Source organism: Anas acuta, chromosome 15, assembly GCF_963932015.1.
Source record: "Anas acuta chromosome 15, bAnaAcu1.1, whole genome shotgun sequence".
NCBI classification, from domain to species: domain Eukaryota; kingdom Metazoa; phylum Chordata; class Aves; order Anseriformes; family Anatidae; genus Anas; species Anas acuta.
In genome coordinates this window covers 16,013,954-16,032,058 of record NC_088993.1, presented here as the reverse complement: position 1 = coordinate 16,032,058, position 18,105 = coordinate 16,013,954, and the positions used below count along the sequence as shown (strand labels likewise).

General features: G+C 48.4%; 1 protein-coding gene across 6 annotated transcripts in view; it reads left to right on the top strand.

Annotated features, from left to right (window-relative positions):
• Positions 1 to 18,105, top strand: part of CACNA1H (calcium voltage-gated channel subunit alpha1 H) — a 221,445-nt gene that overhangs the window by 111,432 nt on the left and 91,908 nt on the right. For 5 of the 6 annotated variants that reach the window (XM_068699495.1, XM_068699493.1, XM_068699494.1 and 2 more), the window contains 2 exons: positions 1,038 to 1,197; positions 10,144 to 10,459. In XM_068699495.1, the coding sequence (XP_068555596.1) occupies positions 1,038 to 1,197; positions 10,144 to 10,459 (476 nt within the window). Of the gene's footprint in view, positions 1 to 1,037; positions 1,198 to 1,951; positions 2,261 to 10,143; positions 10,460 to 18,105 lie in introns of those variants that run through there. The other variant, XM_068699499.1, reaches the window with a different exon arrangement.

Below are 18,105 nucleotides of genomic sequence, written 5' to 3'. Positions count from 1 at the left end.
CCTGTTTTCTCCTTGAAGGTGTCCTGATGTGCTCTGCCTGGTCCCTGCCTCCCCGCCCAGTCCTCAGGGAGCACCAGGAGCGTGCTGGATGGGGGCACAAAGTTTAAGGGGGGCCCTGCAAGCTTCACTCAGTGCTCTGTCTTCTTATTTAGGAGCCCTGGGAGTCCTTGCACAGAAGTCAGCGTGTCCCTGGCAGCAAAGGTTGGGGCAGCCCCTGCTTTGCCTGCAGGTTCACAGGGAGCCTTGCAGTGGTCTGGGACCATCCAGGCAGGTCCCAACGGCACTGGGCAGGAGAAGGGAGCAGAGCTGTGCGCACTTCCTAGGGGAAGAAACATTTGCATCCCGCTTCTTGCATCAAAAAAAGTCCAAATTTGCCCTGTCCCCACTGCTCGGAGCGTGAGCTGCTCTCAGCTGGCGGTGGTGGAAGCGGAATCGCCCGTGGGGAGTAACGGCGGTTATCATCCTACACGAGGCTCCGCATTGTTTAGGGGAACAATCTGTGTGATTCATGGGAGGCGTTCAATATGTTTATAAATATATATTTTGACAATTCCTCAAGAGGCTGACGGTTTGCGGGGGCGTTGCTGCGCGAGCGGCTGCCTTGCGGCTCTGCCCGTGCCTGTGTGCTGCGGAGCACCGTGTCGCTGAGAACATCTGAAAATCCCACCCCTAGGCCCTCCCTTTGGAGCTGTGTTACATTGGCCATTTGTCCCCTTGCTCTGTACTCTTTACCTTCTTTCTCAGCCTTAAGATTTAGGGGGAAATACAAAATTCAAAGCTAGACACCGTAATGGCTATGCCATCAGGAGCCGTGGCTGTGCATCTGGCCTCACTCTGCCAGCACGTGGTAACCTCTCAAATGGGACAGGAGCCTCCTCTTTTGAAAGAAAAGTTCACAAGGATCTGATTTATACATCTCAGATCCTCTGCCTGAGATGCCCTGGCTGCAGGATGGAGCCTAGCAGCACATGGGAATTCGGGGCACTCGTGCGTACCCCGGCGAAGGGCTCCTCTAACCTGTCTTCTTCTCCCTGCAGGTATGCGAATACTGGTCACCCTGCTGTTAGATACTCTGCCTATGTTAGGCAACGTCCTCCTCTTGTGCTTCTTTGTCTTCTTCATCTTTGGGATCGTCGGTGTGCAGCTCTGGGCAGGGCTGCTGAGGAACAGGTGTTTCCTAGACAAGAATTTGGCAACGTAAGTACGCAGAAGTCCCCTCCTCGTCGTCCTGTCTCCCTCTGCCCTGGTGGAAGAGCCCTGGTGGTGTGGGTTTTGTCACTCGGGGGGTGCTCGGAGCTGTCCCCCGTCACCTTTAGCTCTGTTTCCCCAGCCAGTGGGAGCTGCAGCGCTCAGACACCGTGGTCCTGCTCCCAGTTCTCAAGGTTTTGGGACTCCGAGCCCAGGTGCTTTTTGTTGGCAGGTTCCTGAGGGTTTACAGTGGCTTTCTTGTGTTTTTCCCAAAGGACAAGGAGGTTAGTGGTTAGATTTATCTCTGACCAAGGAAGCTGAGATCCCTGACTCTGGGAATTTGAGGATCTGGAACAAACTAAAGCTCTGAAAATCACCACTTCCCGAAGTTGTGTGGGTCTGGGAGGTCACCCGGTGCATTATACCTGCTGGAACAGGGTTAATTCAGTGCTCTGCCCACTGGAACAGACAGAGGTGCGGCTGAAACACCCCAATATGCCCCTGTGGGAGCAGTAAAAAGTGTGATATGCAAGGCATTAGGGATGTTTGTACACTGCTCTGTCAGAGCAGGTGTCAGGGATTCTTCCAAGCTTGGCAAGTGCATGGACCAACAGCCCTGCCAGGTGCTGAGGGTGCTAATAGACCTTACTTGCCCCAATGACCCTCACCTGGGACCCCATCCCCACCCTTGCCATGGCCCAGGCGCTCTATTTAAGTCAGCCCAGAGGCCTTGGATCTGGTTTGAGCAGTGCTGTAGGTGGGCATGTTTTTGTCCTTGGCTCCTTTGTCTCCTGCCTGGGCTCCCTGGGTGGGTTCTGGACCTGGTTCAGCACTCGCCAGGGTTTGGGCTGGCACTGGATGATCCTTGGCTCCTGGTGTGCCCCTTCAGCAGTGCCTTGTATGGCCACAACTTAAAACCCATCATCATAAAAACCATCAGCACAACCAACATCAAAGCCAAGTGCAGCTTGCCAGTGTCCCTGCAAGCTCCTGCAGGCGAGGTGGTGGGCCTGAGAAAATCCTCCTAGAAAGTCTCCTTTCAGAGGCTGCTGAAGATGTCAGCGGCTCAGAGGTGAGGAAGTGCCGGAGACCAGCTAATCAGGGCAGCTCTAGTTCTGCAGGAGAAGAGAGAACCTGTAATTATGTCTGTTTGTAATCATCTGCTGCCTAGTGCTTGTATTGTGTCTAGAAAATGAGCAGATATTATCCCCCAGCTCTACCCCGGGTCCTGTTCCTGCCTCTCCCTGATTAGTCTGGTGGCTTTCAGCTCTCCAAGCCTCTTTCCCTGCTGCAGACCATCCCTGATGACACTTACTCATCCCATCAGCGATGCTGAAAGGCAGAAAATCAATGAGCCTGCCATCTGCGTGTGCCTCCACTCCCACATCTCCATGCTCCAAGCTGGCGAGCTCTCTCCGGCATCCTTGGCAGGGATCTGCTGGTCACCGGGACCCTCTGTCACCTGCAGAAATCCAGGGGCTGTCATCGTAAAGCTGGGCTGGGATGCTCGTGGTGCTTTATCAGGGGGCTGACCCCGTGTGGGCAGAGCCTTGGAGCTGTCCTTAGATGAGAGGGACATGCCTGAGCTCTTCTAAAAGCTGACCAAGCTTTTAAAATGCTGTGTGATTTCCTGCGAAATGGAGCTTTTAAATTAACCACGGAGTGATTGTTTGCTAAGTACAGATATTAAGCGGATGGGGAGGAAATCGGGCCGTTATGTAATGGCCATTATCAGCATCAAAGGCATCGCGGGATCTTATCAGGGTCTCAGCCCTGTCCTGCAGTGAAGTCGGTCTCCCTGTGCTAAGCCTTGGGAGCTGTTTGAGGAAATGGGGGGTTTGTGGGGTGTTCTCCTTGCTGCCTTGCCACAGCTCTATGCTGACTCCTGGGCCCTTCAGGGGTGTAGGAGAAACCCAAAGTGTGCTCTGATGCTGTCAGCCAGGCTGGAGCTGCTGCCTGGGTCTGTGTTTTGTGGTGTTAGCTTTAGACTTGAGAAACCCAGCAGGAAATCCCCATTCCAGGCATCGAGGTAGGGCTCACCGGTTCACCCCTGCAGCAGCCTCTAACACCCCAACAGCAAGTTTTGTGGGGGGAAAAGGCATGGACTGGCTGCGCTGTGGCACAGCAGGGAAAGCTGTTGTGCAAACAGCCCCAAATTTACAGCACTGGCCCCAAAACAGCAATTTCCTCCTGCCCAGCAGTGAGATGCTGTCTGCTCACAAGACAGCGTGGAGCTGCAGGCGAGGTCGTGGCTGGGGCTGGGCTGCAGAGGATCCATCGCTTGCTCCATCCCTGCACCGAGCTGCTGCGCTTGGCATCACTGCTGGAGAGCCCTGACCCACCGTCCCCTTCCAGGGAGAGCTGCCAGAGAATGAAAACTGCAACAAAACCTTCGCGCAGGGGCTGTGGGATTAAAGTAAAGCTCTGGTTTTGGATAGAAGTAAACAGAAGAGAGCTCTGCGGGGAAGGAGGAATGAGGCTCTGGCCATTTAGTTTCATCTGCCAAGTCCTGCTAAATCCCAGTGCTGTTGTCCTGAGCCCAAAATAACGTCCACCAGTGCTTCAGCAGTCTGTGAGGAGATGGAGGGTGGGGTGGGGCTGGGGGCTGAGCAGATGGTGGTCCTGGTCCAGTTTTTCCTATAGTCCCAAGAAGGGGAAGACCTGGCTTTTAGGCAGGGCTCACCGTGGTGGTGGTTCAAACCCTCCCAGATGAGACCAGCACGGTTTTAAAGCAAGGGTGAGCATCTGAACACGGTGCAGGTGCCAGGCAAGGAAGGGTCACAGCACCAAAGCTTTTGGGGAGTGCAGCAGATGTGAGCTCAGAGACCAGTGCTTCAAATGCAGTTTTTAGTGCTTCTCTGCCCGCTTGCTGCCAGCAGCTTTCTGGGCCGCGTGGCTTTACAGCAGGCATCAGATGCGGGAGGGACTTTGATTTTGCCATAATTCTTCTTCCTGTGAAACCCTTTTTAAATCCCTTTTGAAAGACAGCAGCTTCAAGTAAAGAAGCTATTTTTAAACGTGGTGACTTCAAATTGAAATCCGGGGACTTCTTTGAGGTGCGCTGGAAATATCTGCCTCCCCCCCTTTGAGAATTGCACTGTTCTGACGCAGTGTCCTGCTGGAAGGGGGTGGTTTTGTTAAGGGTTCTTTCAGCAGTGACTTTGAAGGAATTGTAGAGAGTTTTTCTGTGCTGTTGCACTCTGAGTTGAAGGCTAATAAAGTGGAGTGGGGCACTGCTGTGTCCCATGGGGGGCTCTGGTGGCTTGGAGACATCTTTAGCCCCCTGGGGACCTTGGTGGCCAGGCTGTTTCCCTTGTTATTGCACAGCAGTGGGGAATGGCAGCACCAGGATGGCCTCTGCTGCTTTATGAGCAAGTGCAGGAGGTCCCCAACAGTAGGAACTGGAAAGGGAATTAATTTCATGTGGTTTTTTTTGGGTTGCTCTGGCCTGAGAGGGGAGGGCTTGGCACGCTTGTGTATGAAGGGTGAGTGTAAGACCTGCGGTGTGTCTCCCCCACACAGCCCCTCTGGCTGCCTGCTGCCAGCACGAGCTGCTGCCGTGGTAAAAAAGGAACGGGGTCACCCCCAGCTCGACTGGGCTGCTGCTGCTGGGGCTGGGGTGTTAGACAGAGGAGTTTTTTCCTCCCCATGGAGCCTTTCAGGGAACTCAGTGGTTTGGAAGCAGGAGAGGGGAGAGAGCTGTGAAGCACTCTGTATTTGTCTAATGCTGCAGGACAGTTATAATGTGAGCACTTCAGTCTTAATTAACTCTACCTGCTTGGCATTGTACTGCCTTTGGCTCCTTGGCTTTTACAGAGCTACTTGAAGGCGCGTTCGGCCAAGGCAGACAGCTCTGAGTTTGAAAGGTACTTCTGAGTGTTGCCTAATTGCTCCTCCTGGCATCACTCTGTGCTGCAACGTTGGGCTGTCAGCAGGGTTTCTTCCAGAGAACAGCCTCCTCTCTGAGGGAACCGATCCTGCTTGGTGCTGAGTCTCTGCTTTTTCCCTTTTTCCCCTCTGTTCTTTGGGAAGCTGAAGCAGGATTGCACTCCATGCACCATGTTCCCACCCTTGTGGGTGCTGTCCTGCATGGGAGGGATGAGCCTGGGGGCAGATGGGGCAGGGAATTATTGTTCAGCCTCTCTTGGCATGGGAGAGAGCAGATTTTCCTGCTCCTTGCCCAGAAACTGAAAGAGAGGAACGCATAGGAAAGCTGCTGCGAGCCCAGAGAAAGATGTGCGCTGGGCAGCTGGCCGAGAGAGGGGTGTTAATCCTTTCTAATGTGATAACAAGATCCATTCTGGGGCTTAGTTTCTCGTGACTTTTCCCTGGAGCACAAGGGTCTCACGATTAGTGGATTCGTTACCATTAATGAGTTATTTGGACTGTGCCTGTCAGTAAGGAACAGGGAAGTCTGACCTCTTGTGCACATGGAGGTAGGTGGTCTTGGCAGGGCGCATCCATTTATTTTGTGGATATTGGGGATTTTCTCTTTCTGCAACACTTGGCTTCTCATTCCTGCCATTCCTTCCTTCCTTCCCCTCTTCGGTTCTGCCAACACAGCCTTCAAACAGAGGAACCAGAAAGAGGTTTTAAATCTGCAGTGCTTGCTGCCCAGTGGTGTGTCCCGTCCCTGCTGCCCTGGCCAGACAGGTGCTTGTGGCATCCCATGCACATGAAAGGGAGACTTGAAAAGGGCTGGGCAGGAATTGGACCCAGTGCAGTTGATTTTGACTTGTCAAGGGCAGGACTCTTGGTTTGTGAATGACTGGGGGGGGGGGGAAGTTGCAGAAATGAGCGAGGCAGAGAGAAGGTAACCCCAGTTAGCAGCAGAACCAAATCAAGCTTCATCCACGCTTTGCAACGCAAAGCATGCAAGCTGTGCTTTTATTTTCCTGGCTTTATTTTCTTCCCACAGCCACCAAAGTGTGTCGTTTCCCCCAGAGGGTCCATGCCCAGATCTCTCTGCAGCTCTTCAGATCACAGCCCAAGGCAGCATGTCTGCAGGCAGTTTTTTTCTCTTTCAGCCCAAGGCTTCCTAAACTGTGACTCACAGGCAGCAGCCTCTGAAATCTGCCGGTGGCTCATCACGAGCCTTTCAAGTTGCAGTGTGAAGAGAGGCATTGCACGGAGGGGACTGGTCCTGCAGCTCCTCAGCCTGGCTGCGTGCCCCCCTCCAACCAAGCTGGGTACGTGGGCTCCCACAGAACTGGCTGGCACGTGGCTTTCCAGCTCACTGTGTCCCCATCCAGCCTGCCCAGCTGGGGAGGGCAATCAGGCCATGGGAGATCACCTCTGGGGGCTGAAACCTCGACGATTAACGTGGGTCGATGCGTATCGGTCCCGCAGCTGGGAGGGCAGGCAGCTGTGGCTCTGTGTGCCGTGTTATTGTGCTGCGGTGGGAGAGGCAGCGTGCAGGGGGCTCGGGTGTGAGCTCGGAGCAGAGCATCCCGCTGACGCACCAGCCCTTCTGTCTGAGCGCTTCTTCCATGGGCAGCGTTCTTGGCACAGGCTGCGAGTCTGCATCCGAACGCAAAAACTGCTCCCGGGAAAGGAGCTTGTGCAGCCATAGCCGCTAATTACCCAATCATCCCTCCAGATGGTCCGTCTCCCTCTGCAAGTCCAGCTTTGCTCTGGGTAGAATCCTAATTACACTGGCCCACGAGCTGCGGTGTGCTGAGCCTTCCCATCCTGCCCGCTGCCAAAAGCCTTCCGTGATCAGGAAATGCCTGCTGCTGGTGTTGCTCTTGGGACATTGCCTCCAGGGGAGTGAAGAAAATAAGTTTTTGAGGTGTCCCACTGCTCCACCCAGCTCTGGAGCAAGTTTTCCAGTTGTAGTTTGGAAGAGTGCTGTCTGGAGTGGCACACCCAGATCAAAGAGCCTCGTCCTCCAGCATTGCTTTGAGGGAGCAAGAAAAGAGCAAGAGGTGTTCTGAGAGCACATGGGTTCATTGCATGGCAAGGAGTTCAACGTGTAGCTTCAGTGTTGCAGGATATGCTCTGTGAGACCCCCCTTCTGCAGCTCTCCCTGCTACAAGCACCGGGCTGGGTGTCGAGCCGCCAGCTGAAGCCAAAGCTACGGGTTTATGTGAGGTATCACATCAGGAGTGGATGCGAGTCATGGAAACCTGCCCAAGCTGGAGGTCTGTGTGCTTTGACAAAGAGATAGCACGTGAGACATCTCTCCAGACATTGTGGTAGGGACCCATAGGGTGGCTTTGCCTGTAACCCACCAGGTCTTGGTTTCAAGAGTGGTGGAGTCAGCCCTGGGGAAGCCACTTGTAACCCTGCTGAATTGGTAAGGGCACAGCGTAGTGCCTGGGCTCTGGGCTGTGCTCTTCTCACCACCACGAGGTGCAGAAAGCCCTGACCTGGTCCCCTTGGAAAGGTTTCAGAGGTGCCAAGCACATGCTGCTTAGTCCCTTGGGAGAGCTCTCAGCACCTTCCAGCCCCACCACATCAGAGGGTGCAGGAGCCTTTCGCATCCGAGCTGATTATACCCTCTGTATACCCACTGAGGCCAAAACAGCTCTGCAGGGGCTCTGCGTGCTGCTTGTGAGTCAGGAAAAGTTGCTCCTCGTGTTTCTCCTCCTACTCCCTCTGTTTCTTCTCTCAAGTCCCTCAGCTGTCTTTGCCCACAGTCTGTAGCACTCCCAGGCGCATCCCTGTGCCTCTGTGCCTTGTAATCCTCTGCAAGCCTCCACAATGCCCCCCTCTGTGTGACAAACCCTGCTGCTTGTAGTATCTGATCTCCTGGCAAACACGGCGCTCAGCCTTTTCTTCAGCTCGTTTTATATGGAAATTTCCTCCCAGCGAAGCCAGTCGGTGGGAGGGGAAGGAGAGGGCTTTTAGGCAGTCCTGGAGGACAGTTTTTCGAGTGTTTCTTCTCTTTGAATATAAGGCACTGGAAACCAGGAGGGAGATCTTAGTCGTGTTTGGGGGGAATGAGGATGTTGTGTGAGGGAAGGGGAATAAATGGTGAATAAGTTCAGTCACCAGCAAATGTCCAATTCCTCTGGCGTGCTCCTCTTGGCTATTCCTGTAGCTGGATGAATCCTCAACACCTATCTCAAGTAATTCATGGATGGAGGAGAACCAAATGCTTTAGGAGAGTTGTTCAGGGCTCATTTTCCCTGTGGTTCTGCCCTGCATCAACTACTCTCTCCTAAAAGGCAGGTGCTGATTGACTTCTGCGTTACTCAAGGGTTTAGGGGAGCAATTTCAAACAATCATATAGAATAACACCTGCTCGGCAATCCTTAGAGCCAAATTTATTTGGTAGTTGGGAACATTCAGAAACAGATAAAAATGCATCTGTCCTGTCTTGAGGAATTACCTGCTTATCTTCCACCACATCTTGCTTGGTCGTGTAATTTGTCTTGTCTTTTCCCTCATCTCCCGACTGATTGTTTAGCATCTTAGGTCCCTGCAGCTCTGAGCACAGCAGACAGTCTGCCCTAGGACTTTGCACCTTCGTGTTTTGAGCAACGTTTCAGCAGCGAGCGCCGGTGGGCCCCATGGATGCTGATCAAAGGCTGCGAGGAGACGAGGGATCTGCTTGCTTCATCTGCCTCAGAGCACAGCCTGGGAAAAGGCACATCCCTGCCATGCTGCAATTAGAGTACTTGCTTATCGGAGCTCTAACAGAGCCATAAACTCTATCCAGGCCAATTAAATCAGATCTGCAGTAAGCATACAGTTCCCCTTAATGTGGGCTCTTTTCTTTTCTTATGCAAGAACAGAAGGAATTTGAGATGGCCTGCGGCTGCCTCTCTCCTTGTTAAAGTTCAGCTCACTCGTCCCAGAGACGTGCCGGGGGGCAAATTTCTTGGAAAGCTGCTTTGCCTTCAACTTGTGTGAGGCATGTTCTGAGCATCAGAGGATCTGGCTCTCAAGTTTTGGGAAGCATCTGGGCTGCTTTTACAGTGTTTTCCTCTACTCTCTCATTTCAACTTCCAACTGTCTTGCCTCATTTGCTCGCTTGGAGAGCTCAGGCTGATTGTTAACTGAAGGATCCCTGGAGATTACGGGATGCTGTAAGCAGAAAGGGTTGTAGGCAAAGGTTGGGGCTGATGTCTCAGCTGTGACTTGCTGTCCCCAGTCTGAAGGGGCAAAAATGAGACAAACTTTCTAGGTTTTGGGATTTTCAAGTGGAAGAGAGATGCTTTCAGAGCAGGGAGGTTGCAGGGACCTTGTTCTCCTGCTATCAAGATAAGGGTCTTGATTCAGGGTCTTATTTTTGGCCATGGAAAGCAGCACTGGCAGTAATATTCTTTGCTAATCTTCTGAAGGGAACAAAGGAAAGCAGGTGGAGACTTCCAGGAAAGAAGTGCTTTTTTCCTAAAGGTGTCCTATTAAGTTTCCTTTCTTGTTGCTAATCCTGTTGTTAGCTGCGTGTAAGTCCAAACTGTTCAGGTGTTTGTGCAATGCAACAAAGGCATTTTCCAAATGCTTTGTGTGAAGTGTTCCTTCGTGTTCCCAGGTGCCTGGGTTTCCCTCCTTGGGGTGCCAATTCCCTTTTCCCTCACTGTATTGCTTTCTGTGGAAGGCAGCGACAAAACCCCCAGTGAATGCAGCAGGCCAGAACAGAGCTCTTAAACACTGAACACAGAAATTCTTATTTAATATTTTTTGACCTCTTTGTGACTGTGGCATAGCCAGTTTTGTCACCATGCTATACTCAGCTCTAGGCACACACCCTCTACCATTTGGTTCCAGATTTCTCAGATCACTTTCTTTGTTTCCACTCAGCCTCCTCTACACTTAAAGCGCCTCATTTCTAAGATCTCCACGATGCAGTCTGCCCCTTTTTATGTGCTTGCTCTGTTCAGCCCAATTTAAAGGACAACAGAGAAATAACACCTAAAACAGGGACAGGAACCGGTGCCCTTTGCTACAGATGTCACAAGGGCTGTAGCACTGGTTCTCATCCCTCTTTCTTTCTTCCCCCTCCAGGACGTACAACCTCACCTTCCTGCATCCGTACTACCGGACAGACGAAGCGGAGGAGAATCCGTTCATCTGCTCATCCCATCGTGAAAACGGCATGCAGAAATGCTCCAACATCCCAAACAGGAAGGAGTACAAGGTGGAGTGCACCTTGAGCATGGACTCCTACACCCCAAGTTTATACAACCCTGACTTCAGCAGCAGGAATGCCTGCATAAACTGGAACCAGTATTACAACGTATGCATGGCAGGGGATGTAAACCCACACAATGGAGCTATCAATTTTGATAATATTGGCTATGCCTGGATAGCTATATTTCAGGTATGATTCTCCTAAAGGTTTTCTCTTTCTTTTTGTTTTGTCCTCTCTTGCTTGGGAGGATTTTGATCAATGCATCAGTGGAGAAAGGAATTTGCTTGCACCTGCACGAAACTGCAAATAAAGACGCATCAAGTAAATGAATCAGACAAAAACCTGCACAAATGCTCCAAGAGAGCATTTGGAGAAAATAAAATAGCCACTTTTCAGTGGTATAGAAGAGGGAGGAAATACTGCTGAAGGCAGACAAAAGTATGGCAAGTTCTATCACTGAAATCAGACCTGGGTTAATCCCGGGGAGGAAATCATTTTGAGAGCTGGGATACGTATTTATTGCTGTGGTACAGGAAATGGAGAGCGTTGTCCAAGTCCTTAAGCAAGAATTATTATTCGTCTAAAATACAGCAACTAGCTTGATAGTATGTTTTGGGCTTGAATGAAGAATTACAAGGTTATACTGGTTAGTACAGTATGCCACACAGAGGAATAAATATCCCAAACAGTCCGTGCTGGTTAGAATACCTGTAAAGTGATGCCTGTTCATTTGGGATTTGAGCCTCTCTTGATCAACTCCTTTACAGCTCTTCACTGGAGACAGTGGAGACTCAGACTGTGGAGACTTTACAGGTTACAGGTGATTTAAAAAAAAGTCTGGTATCCAAAGCATTTTCAAAGTGTTTGTCACTCTGGAACACTAGATAACTCATCTACACAGTCATGAGGCTATGGTCTCGTAGAGCTAGTGTATTTGTAATGATCCATGTGTGGTTTTCAGTCTTTAATTTCCATTTTCTTTTTAATACAAACTTCTTTGTGCTTTCAGCTAGATGCCCTGTTCTATTTGGCCTTCCTGTAGTGTAGGTGACATCTAGTCCTAAATGAGAAACAATCTCCTTTTAGTTTTGTTAATGACAAGTAATTACCCATTCACAGCTCCACATTTCTGAATTTCATTCTTTCTTTAATATGAATACAGTAACATAATTTTCATCTGAGAGCTGTAAAGGGGCGATTTGTTTGCTCTGAGCATCTTGTTTGCTCTCTCATGCTGTGGCAGTAGCATACCTTGAATCACACTGTTGCTGGTATCAGAAGCTCAAAATCAAATCCAGAAGGGTTCAGACAGATCCCAAGCCTCTTCTGGGTTACGTTTTTTAAAATGCTTTGGTTCTCTCCTGCAATTAGTATGTCAAGAGAGGAGCCTGACTGGTAGTGCGAGTAGCACAAAGGAAAGAGGGAAATCAAAGTGAGAATGTTTGGTAGGTCTCTGGCTGCACTCGCACTCTCCTTTTTTCACACAGTAATTCAACAGGGCTTGATGGATGTGCCCAGGAGCTCCTGTCTGGCTTCCCCCACGTGGCAGCAATGTTCCTTCCAGAGAAAGGGCAGAGGCCAGCGTGTTTGCGGGGTGCCTGTGACAGTGCTCTGAAAACAAACAGGTGCTTCTCAAGGGGTTCTGCTTCCCTTTTACCTCCGGAGCATATTTGCAGGCTGCAAGCTTTCATTTCATGTTGGTATTTCATTTTTTCACTGTGCATGGCCTGCAAATGTACAAGTTTAACCCACAAAACGCCACAGCAGAGGCTTCAGCTGATTTCTTTGGAAAGAGCAGGGGGTCTGGCAAAGTTGAATATTGTATCCATAGATCACTTTAACAGATGCCAGGAGGCTTTATAGATGGTTATAATGTTGCTTAGGCCATCCAAACACTAAAGAGCCTTTTCCAGACAAATAGACTTCTTATATCTTTATTTCTTTATTCTCTGAGATTTTTAGAATTGAAACTGAAGGCAGTGTAACTGCAGGTACAGAAGCAGCCATTGGGAGTGAGGTGGCTGCTTAACTTTGGTATGGAAACAGTAAATCATTACTGCAAGAGGTTGGATGCTAAATCAAAACAATTGCTGTAAGCAGAGGACATTTAACAAATAAAGCTGTTGAGCTGTGCTCTCATTACATTTAATATTTGAAGCTGGGTAGCACCAGGTCATCAGTTAGATGAGGCCTCAAAGGAAGTGGTGCAGAAAGTAGAACTGATGGCTTTAGTAGCCTGGGAGCTTCCCTGTGAATTGGTATTGAATTACTGGGCAGAAAGCACTCTGCTGTGTTCTGGATGAGACAGATCCAATTGTCCTGATCCCTTCTGGGGACTAATGGATATGTGGTACTTTGCAAGGGCTGTAACGGAGGATTGAACCTCAAGGTCTGGCGAGCCTTCCCTTTGCATAATGGCAGTCTTAGGACCCAGCTGGATAAAACATCCCTTATGATTTATCCCAAATGAGTTTGAAATCTAGCATGGTTTAAGAGCTGTCAGAAGGCAGATTGGTGAAATGAGCCCCACAGGTGAGATTGGGAAGGAATCTTCCACGTATGGTGACTGCAAGTTGTGCCCAAGAGTTTTCAAGGGCAGTCTTAGACTGTGCAGCCTGCAAACAAACAAGCCCAAAAGCAGACTGACAGGGAAGTCTGAATGTCTCTCCTTCCAAATATACTTGTGTGTGGTACGCCAATATAGGAGGCTAGAGAAAGTATAATTCCTTATGTAATCCTGAAAATGATTCATGTTTTGATTCCCCTCATTTGTTGTGTAATAAGCTAATTCATGTATATATTTGTTACAAAGGCATGTTCAATGGCAAATTATGTGAACTAATTAGCTTATTACAGAATAAATGAAAGAAGATAGAACCTAAATTAACTGTGAGGTTTGGCATGATATTAAGATCCCTTTATTGCTCACAAATTTCAGCCGTAACAATAAGAGCAGTAATTACAGGTATTGTTGTCACACTGCAGATGATGAATTACCCACCTAACCAAAGTCCAATTTAATTTGAATTACTGACAGTTTCAGGGGAACAACCAAAACACTGCCACTTCCCCAACCACCAGTCCTGGTGTGGCCAGGCTTGAGTGCAGAAACCCTGATATAACACAAGGGCTTTGGGTGGTTTCTCAGAAGCACAGTTTGGGAGGCAGGAAGATGATCTAGGCTTCTTTGTACATAACAAAACTGTTGCCTAGACCATTGCAGGTTTGACCTGCAGAAGAGTGAGACTTGCAGCAGTCTTTGCATCAGGAGGCAGGGCTCTTGGTGAAAGCAGCAAGGCAAAGCACAAGGAACAATAACTGTCAGCTGGGTGGAACCAAAAAGAGACTAAGGGAACAGACTGTTCCTCTGTGGCTCTCTTTAGGATGCAGGTGGAAGGACTGAAATTTGAGAGCAGATGTTTATGGACTTCAAGGAAACGTCCATCCAACACAAGACAGGTTTGTCTGGCAGTTAGGAGGGGCTAACATAATGCTGGTGATGGCTGATTTACCCTTTCCGTGGCCTTCTATTTCTCAAATGCAGCATATGAAGAGCTGCATTTTCTAAGGGGCTTCAATGAAAGTCCATCCTGAAATTAATATCTGGATGCAGCTCTCAAATTCATGACTCTGCTTCTGCCGTTGTTATTCTGAGTGCATATTGCTTCTACAAGGTTTTGCTGTAAGAAGACATCTCTGTTAACAAGTTAATCAAGTCAAACACGTAACACATCTCTGGCCCATCATCAGAAGGCCCTAGCGAGGGAATTCTCAGAGGAGACTCTTTTGCATTCAGCATCCCCCTTGCTGCTGTCAGAGGGAAGGAAAAAAACAAAACTGGTTGTGTTCATGAGAGCTGAAGACAGCCCGGCAGGCACACAGCATGATGAGAATGCCCAGGAAAGGAAAAGCTGAATCACCTTCTCAAAAATGTCTGGAGATACAGCAGCATTATAGGAACTGTCAGCTGCAACAGGAGTTTGAGGTGTTATCCTGATTGTGTGCTTAGATGGAAAACTTTTCATTGCACCCAGCTTCACTGAATGTCACAGCCATGAAGGTGCAGTGACCTGCTGAGGAAGAAAACAAGTTTGGGATGGGAAATGGGAATTGATGCCACCCGTTTCCCCCTTCATTTGTCCTTCGGATACTTCGCTCCTCGGCTAGCAGCAGGCTGCCTGAGCAGGTACGACAGCTGGCAGTGACAGCCAAACGCTGCAGGCCACCTGCCGAAATGGCCCTTTTGTTTGGACGTGAGGTCCCCTTTGCTGTGCTCCAGCATGTCAGAAAAGCTCCTGGGACCTTAGAGCTCTCTGCATCTAATCAAGGATTTAGGCATTTTGACCCTGCACGGTGTGCTGGTGAGCTTGCTTTGCCTCTGTGTTGCTGATTCTGCTTCTGCCAAGACACATACCCTTGCTCATGGTGCCATGGTGTCAGCCCAGGAGGTTCACACCTGGGGATGAGATTTCAGGTTTGGAAGGGGGAAAGGTTCATCTGCCCTATTTCTTTGTACGCCATTGTCCAGTGCCCCTATCTGTTCCACAGCCATTGCCCACTTCACGTTGTTTCAGCCTCTGTTCATTGATTGAAAGCCTTCCCTGAGGATTTTTCCCTTGCCTGGAAGTTGTTCAGCCAGATCTATAATGGGAACCACATCTTCCATTCAAATGAAAGGAAAAATGACAGGCATTTCAATGCACTTCTGCTACAGCCAAATGCAAGAATGAGGCTGGAGTTCCTCATCCATTCTAATGTCACTCAATTAAGAAAAGATCTCATTCAGTGAGACGAGACCCAAAGCTTTAATGCTGCTTTCCCTTACAGTAAGCACAAACCTCCACCCAGACACTTACTGACAGGGCAATTCCTTTTGGTTCCCACTTGTACATATTCCTATTAGCTGGGTTTTTGCTTAAAAGTGTTAATTAGGACTGGTTGGTTTGTTGTTTTTTTTTTGAGCCTGTTTCTCTCATTTTGTTGCTGGGATGCTGGGTTACATGTTGGAATACATCAGCCAATTTCCTTACAAAATGACAGCTCAGGAATGGTTACACAAAGCTCTCAATAGTCTGTTGTGCCTGAGATGCCACTGATATGCTTCCTTGCTTGTCTGCTGCAACCTCTGTTCTTCGGCTTTCAGCAGTTTTAAATATGATTGGGAACAGTCAAAAAGGCACACTGAAACAGAAGGAAGAAGAAAAAGCCTGAGGCTTCCAACTGCAATTGTATCTGTGCGTGCAACACGTAGTTTTGTGGACCGTGCTTTTCAGAAGCAGCTGTCATGTTGGGTGCCCTTGTTTTCAGAGTTTGACTAGATAATTTTTTTGGCCAAAAAGGGACTTTTCTAGGTCAAATGGTTCATTCTTTAAACTGGAGATGTGTGTCAACAACGCTTATCTGTGCTGAATTTGGCAAGAAGTTTTGGCTGGAGGGAAAAAAGGGAAAAGAGATCATCTAAGCTTTGCATTTCCACTGCTTCAAGATGATGCTTTGTCACTAGACGTGAATTGGGTTTGTTTTAGATCTCTGAAAATATTTCATTCTAAATGATAGGGTTTGAATTTTGTTGGTGGTGTTTGTTGTTTTTGTTTTTTAAAATTTGGCCAGCCAACTAAACATCACTTGCTGCAGTTGAAGAGCTTTCATGCTGAATACCCAATCTAAAAATATCCAGCCCCTTTAAAGCATCTCAGAGTGTGCATCCAAGAGGATTAGATGCTTTTGAAAAAAAAAACTCTCAAATTTTTGAAGGCATTGTCCCATATAGCATAAATCAGAGAGGCCATTCTGATTCCAGGACTGGGCCTACTAACCTGGGGGAGGTGTTGGAGGGACCCAGAATGGCACAGAAACCTGCTACAAACTCTGCAGCTTTGGAGTGTTTTCATCCTACCTCAGGAATCAGACTTCTGTGTTCAGGGTAGAAAGAGAGGTGCCTGCGGCAAGGCATCACGTAATACGGGTGTCAAGTTCGGTGATTTAAAAAAAAAAAAAACAAACACCTGCTAGTTTCTGAGGGGGCATCAACACTTCCTACAGGGAAATCTTGGTTTGCTTTGATTGCCCCAAAGCTGCTCCATCATCAGTTGTTGCTGTCACACCCTGTAGTATGAGGGGAGACCCATATACCAAGCCCAGGGTTCAGCTCTCTTGTCCCACAGTCCCCACGCCACTGCCTGCAGACTGTGAGCTGGCAAATCCATCCTGCAGAATGAGCCCCCCTTTTGATTAGCATCAATGAGTAAAGCTGGGACACCTGGAACACGTTCACATCATAGTCCTGCAGAGGGCTAATTCCACTTGAAGCTGTGCACCCTTTGTCCCTAATAGTTTCTAATATAATTTGAAGCAAGGTAAAATGATAGCAATAACAAAAACCCATGCTGTTTGCGTTGGGGCCAGTACCCCAAACTGACACAGATCCTGACAGCAGTGTTTGGAGGAGTGCTGTTGTTTGTCCCTGTATGGCACACCCAGCTGTAACAGGGCTCTCAGCCTGGATAAGGTTCCCTTTTTGCTGCAGATGCTTCATCCTTCAGCTTTGCTCAGCTATAAAACTGATTGATGTCTCTCTGTGATAATGGACTCATTATTGCTGAAGTTAAACAGTTAAATACATTCCCTGTGCATAAGATACTTTACACAAACAATGAAGACAGGATAATTATCACCGTAAATCAAACCTCATGAATATGGACTGAGATGTGATTTGTTATAAGCAGCAGTCATCTGAAATCAGTGATGTTTTTGCTATCAGATGAAGATCTTGCTTTATTTAGTGCAAAATGGGGAGACAGCGACTAACCTTGCTTTTGCAGAAGAAGTTGTTGAGTTTTGATGTAATTTTAAGCTCTTAAATTCAGTTTTGTGATGCTCAGGGCCACCAGTAACAGCATCAGCGACCTGTCCAACCTTATTGCACGCTGGCTGCACTCTGCTTTTCAGGATCCACCATTGGTAGTGCTAACCAGGGCTCAGACTTTCATGGCGCAAACTTGAGAGGTTGTCTCTAATCCAAGACAAATGCAAGGTTGCACCATTTCCTTTTATCTTCTGGTTTGCAGGGCTGCTTTTCAGAGCAGAGGCGTGCTTTGCAAGACTCCCAAATATAACAAAATGTCTAAAGCTGCTTTGTAAAGAGAGCAGGCCCTCAAAGCGAAAGGAGAATCTCTTCAAAGGACCTTACTCGGAATACAATAAAACCTGTTTGTCTGACTGTGGAGGTTACTTAACAACATGTGTCATGAGAAAATAATTAAAATTATGAAATTGGCTTCAAAAATAGTTAGTGATTTGATTAGCTGCCAAGCACATTGCATACAGAAAAGGCATACTTCATTTTGCACTGGTCAGCACTTGCTAGCCAAGTCAGTGTTCCTGAGAGGGCAAAACACAGAGATAAGGCTTTCTGAAATGAATACTGAAAGCCTTGTAAAATTCACTGAGAACATCATAGTAATTAATACCTTTCACAATTTATATCACTGTATCTTGTCTTGATGAAGTTTATGAAAAAGAAGAAGAAAAATTGTGCAGCACAGCCAGGGAAATAAGATAAAAGGTTAAAATAATACTAATAATGATTGTGGCAGTACTCAGTTGCTGTTCAGTTTAACGTAATTGATTTTGATGCAGATAATGCCCATCTTGTCCCCAGAGGACCCAGGTTAGGCCAAAAGAGACTGAGTGCAAATTATTTGTGTCAATTAAAATGAGCACTTCAAATGGTTTGGAAACGCTTGGGTTTCTCTATATATCACCTCCTGCTTCAGCCAGGTGCCGAGCTGAACAAGCACCTGCAATTCTGAAATCAACAGCTAAGGATTTTTTTA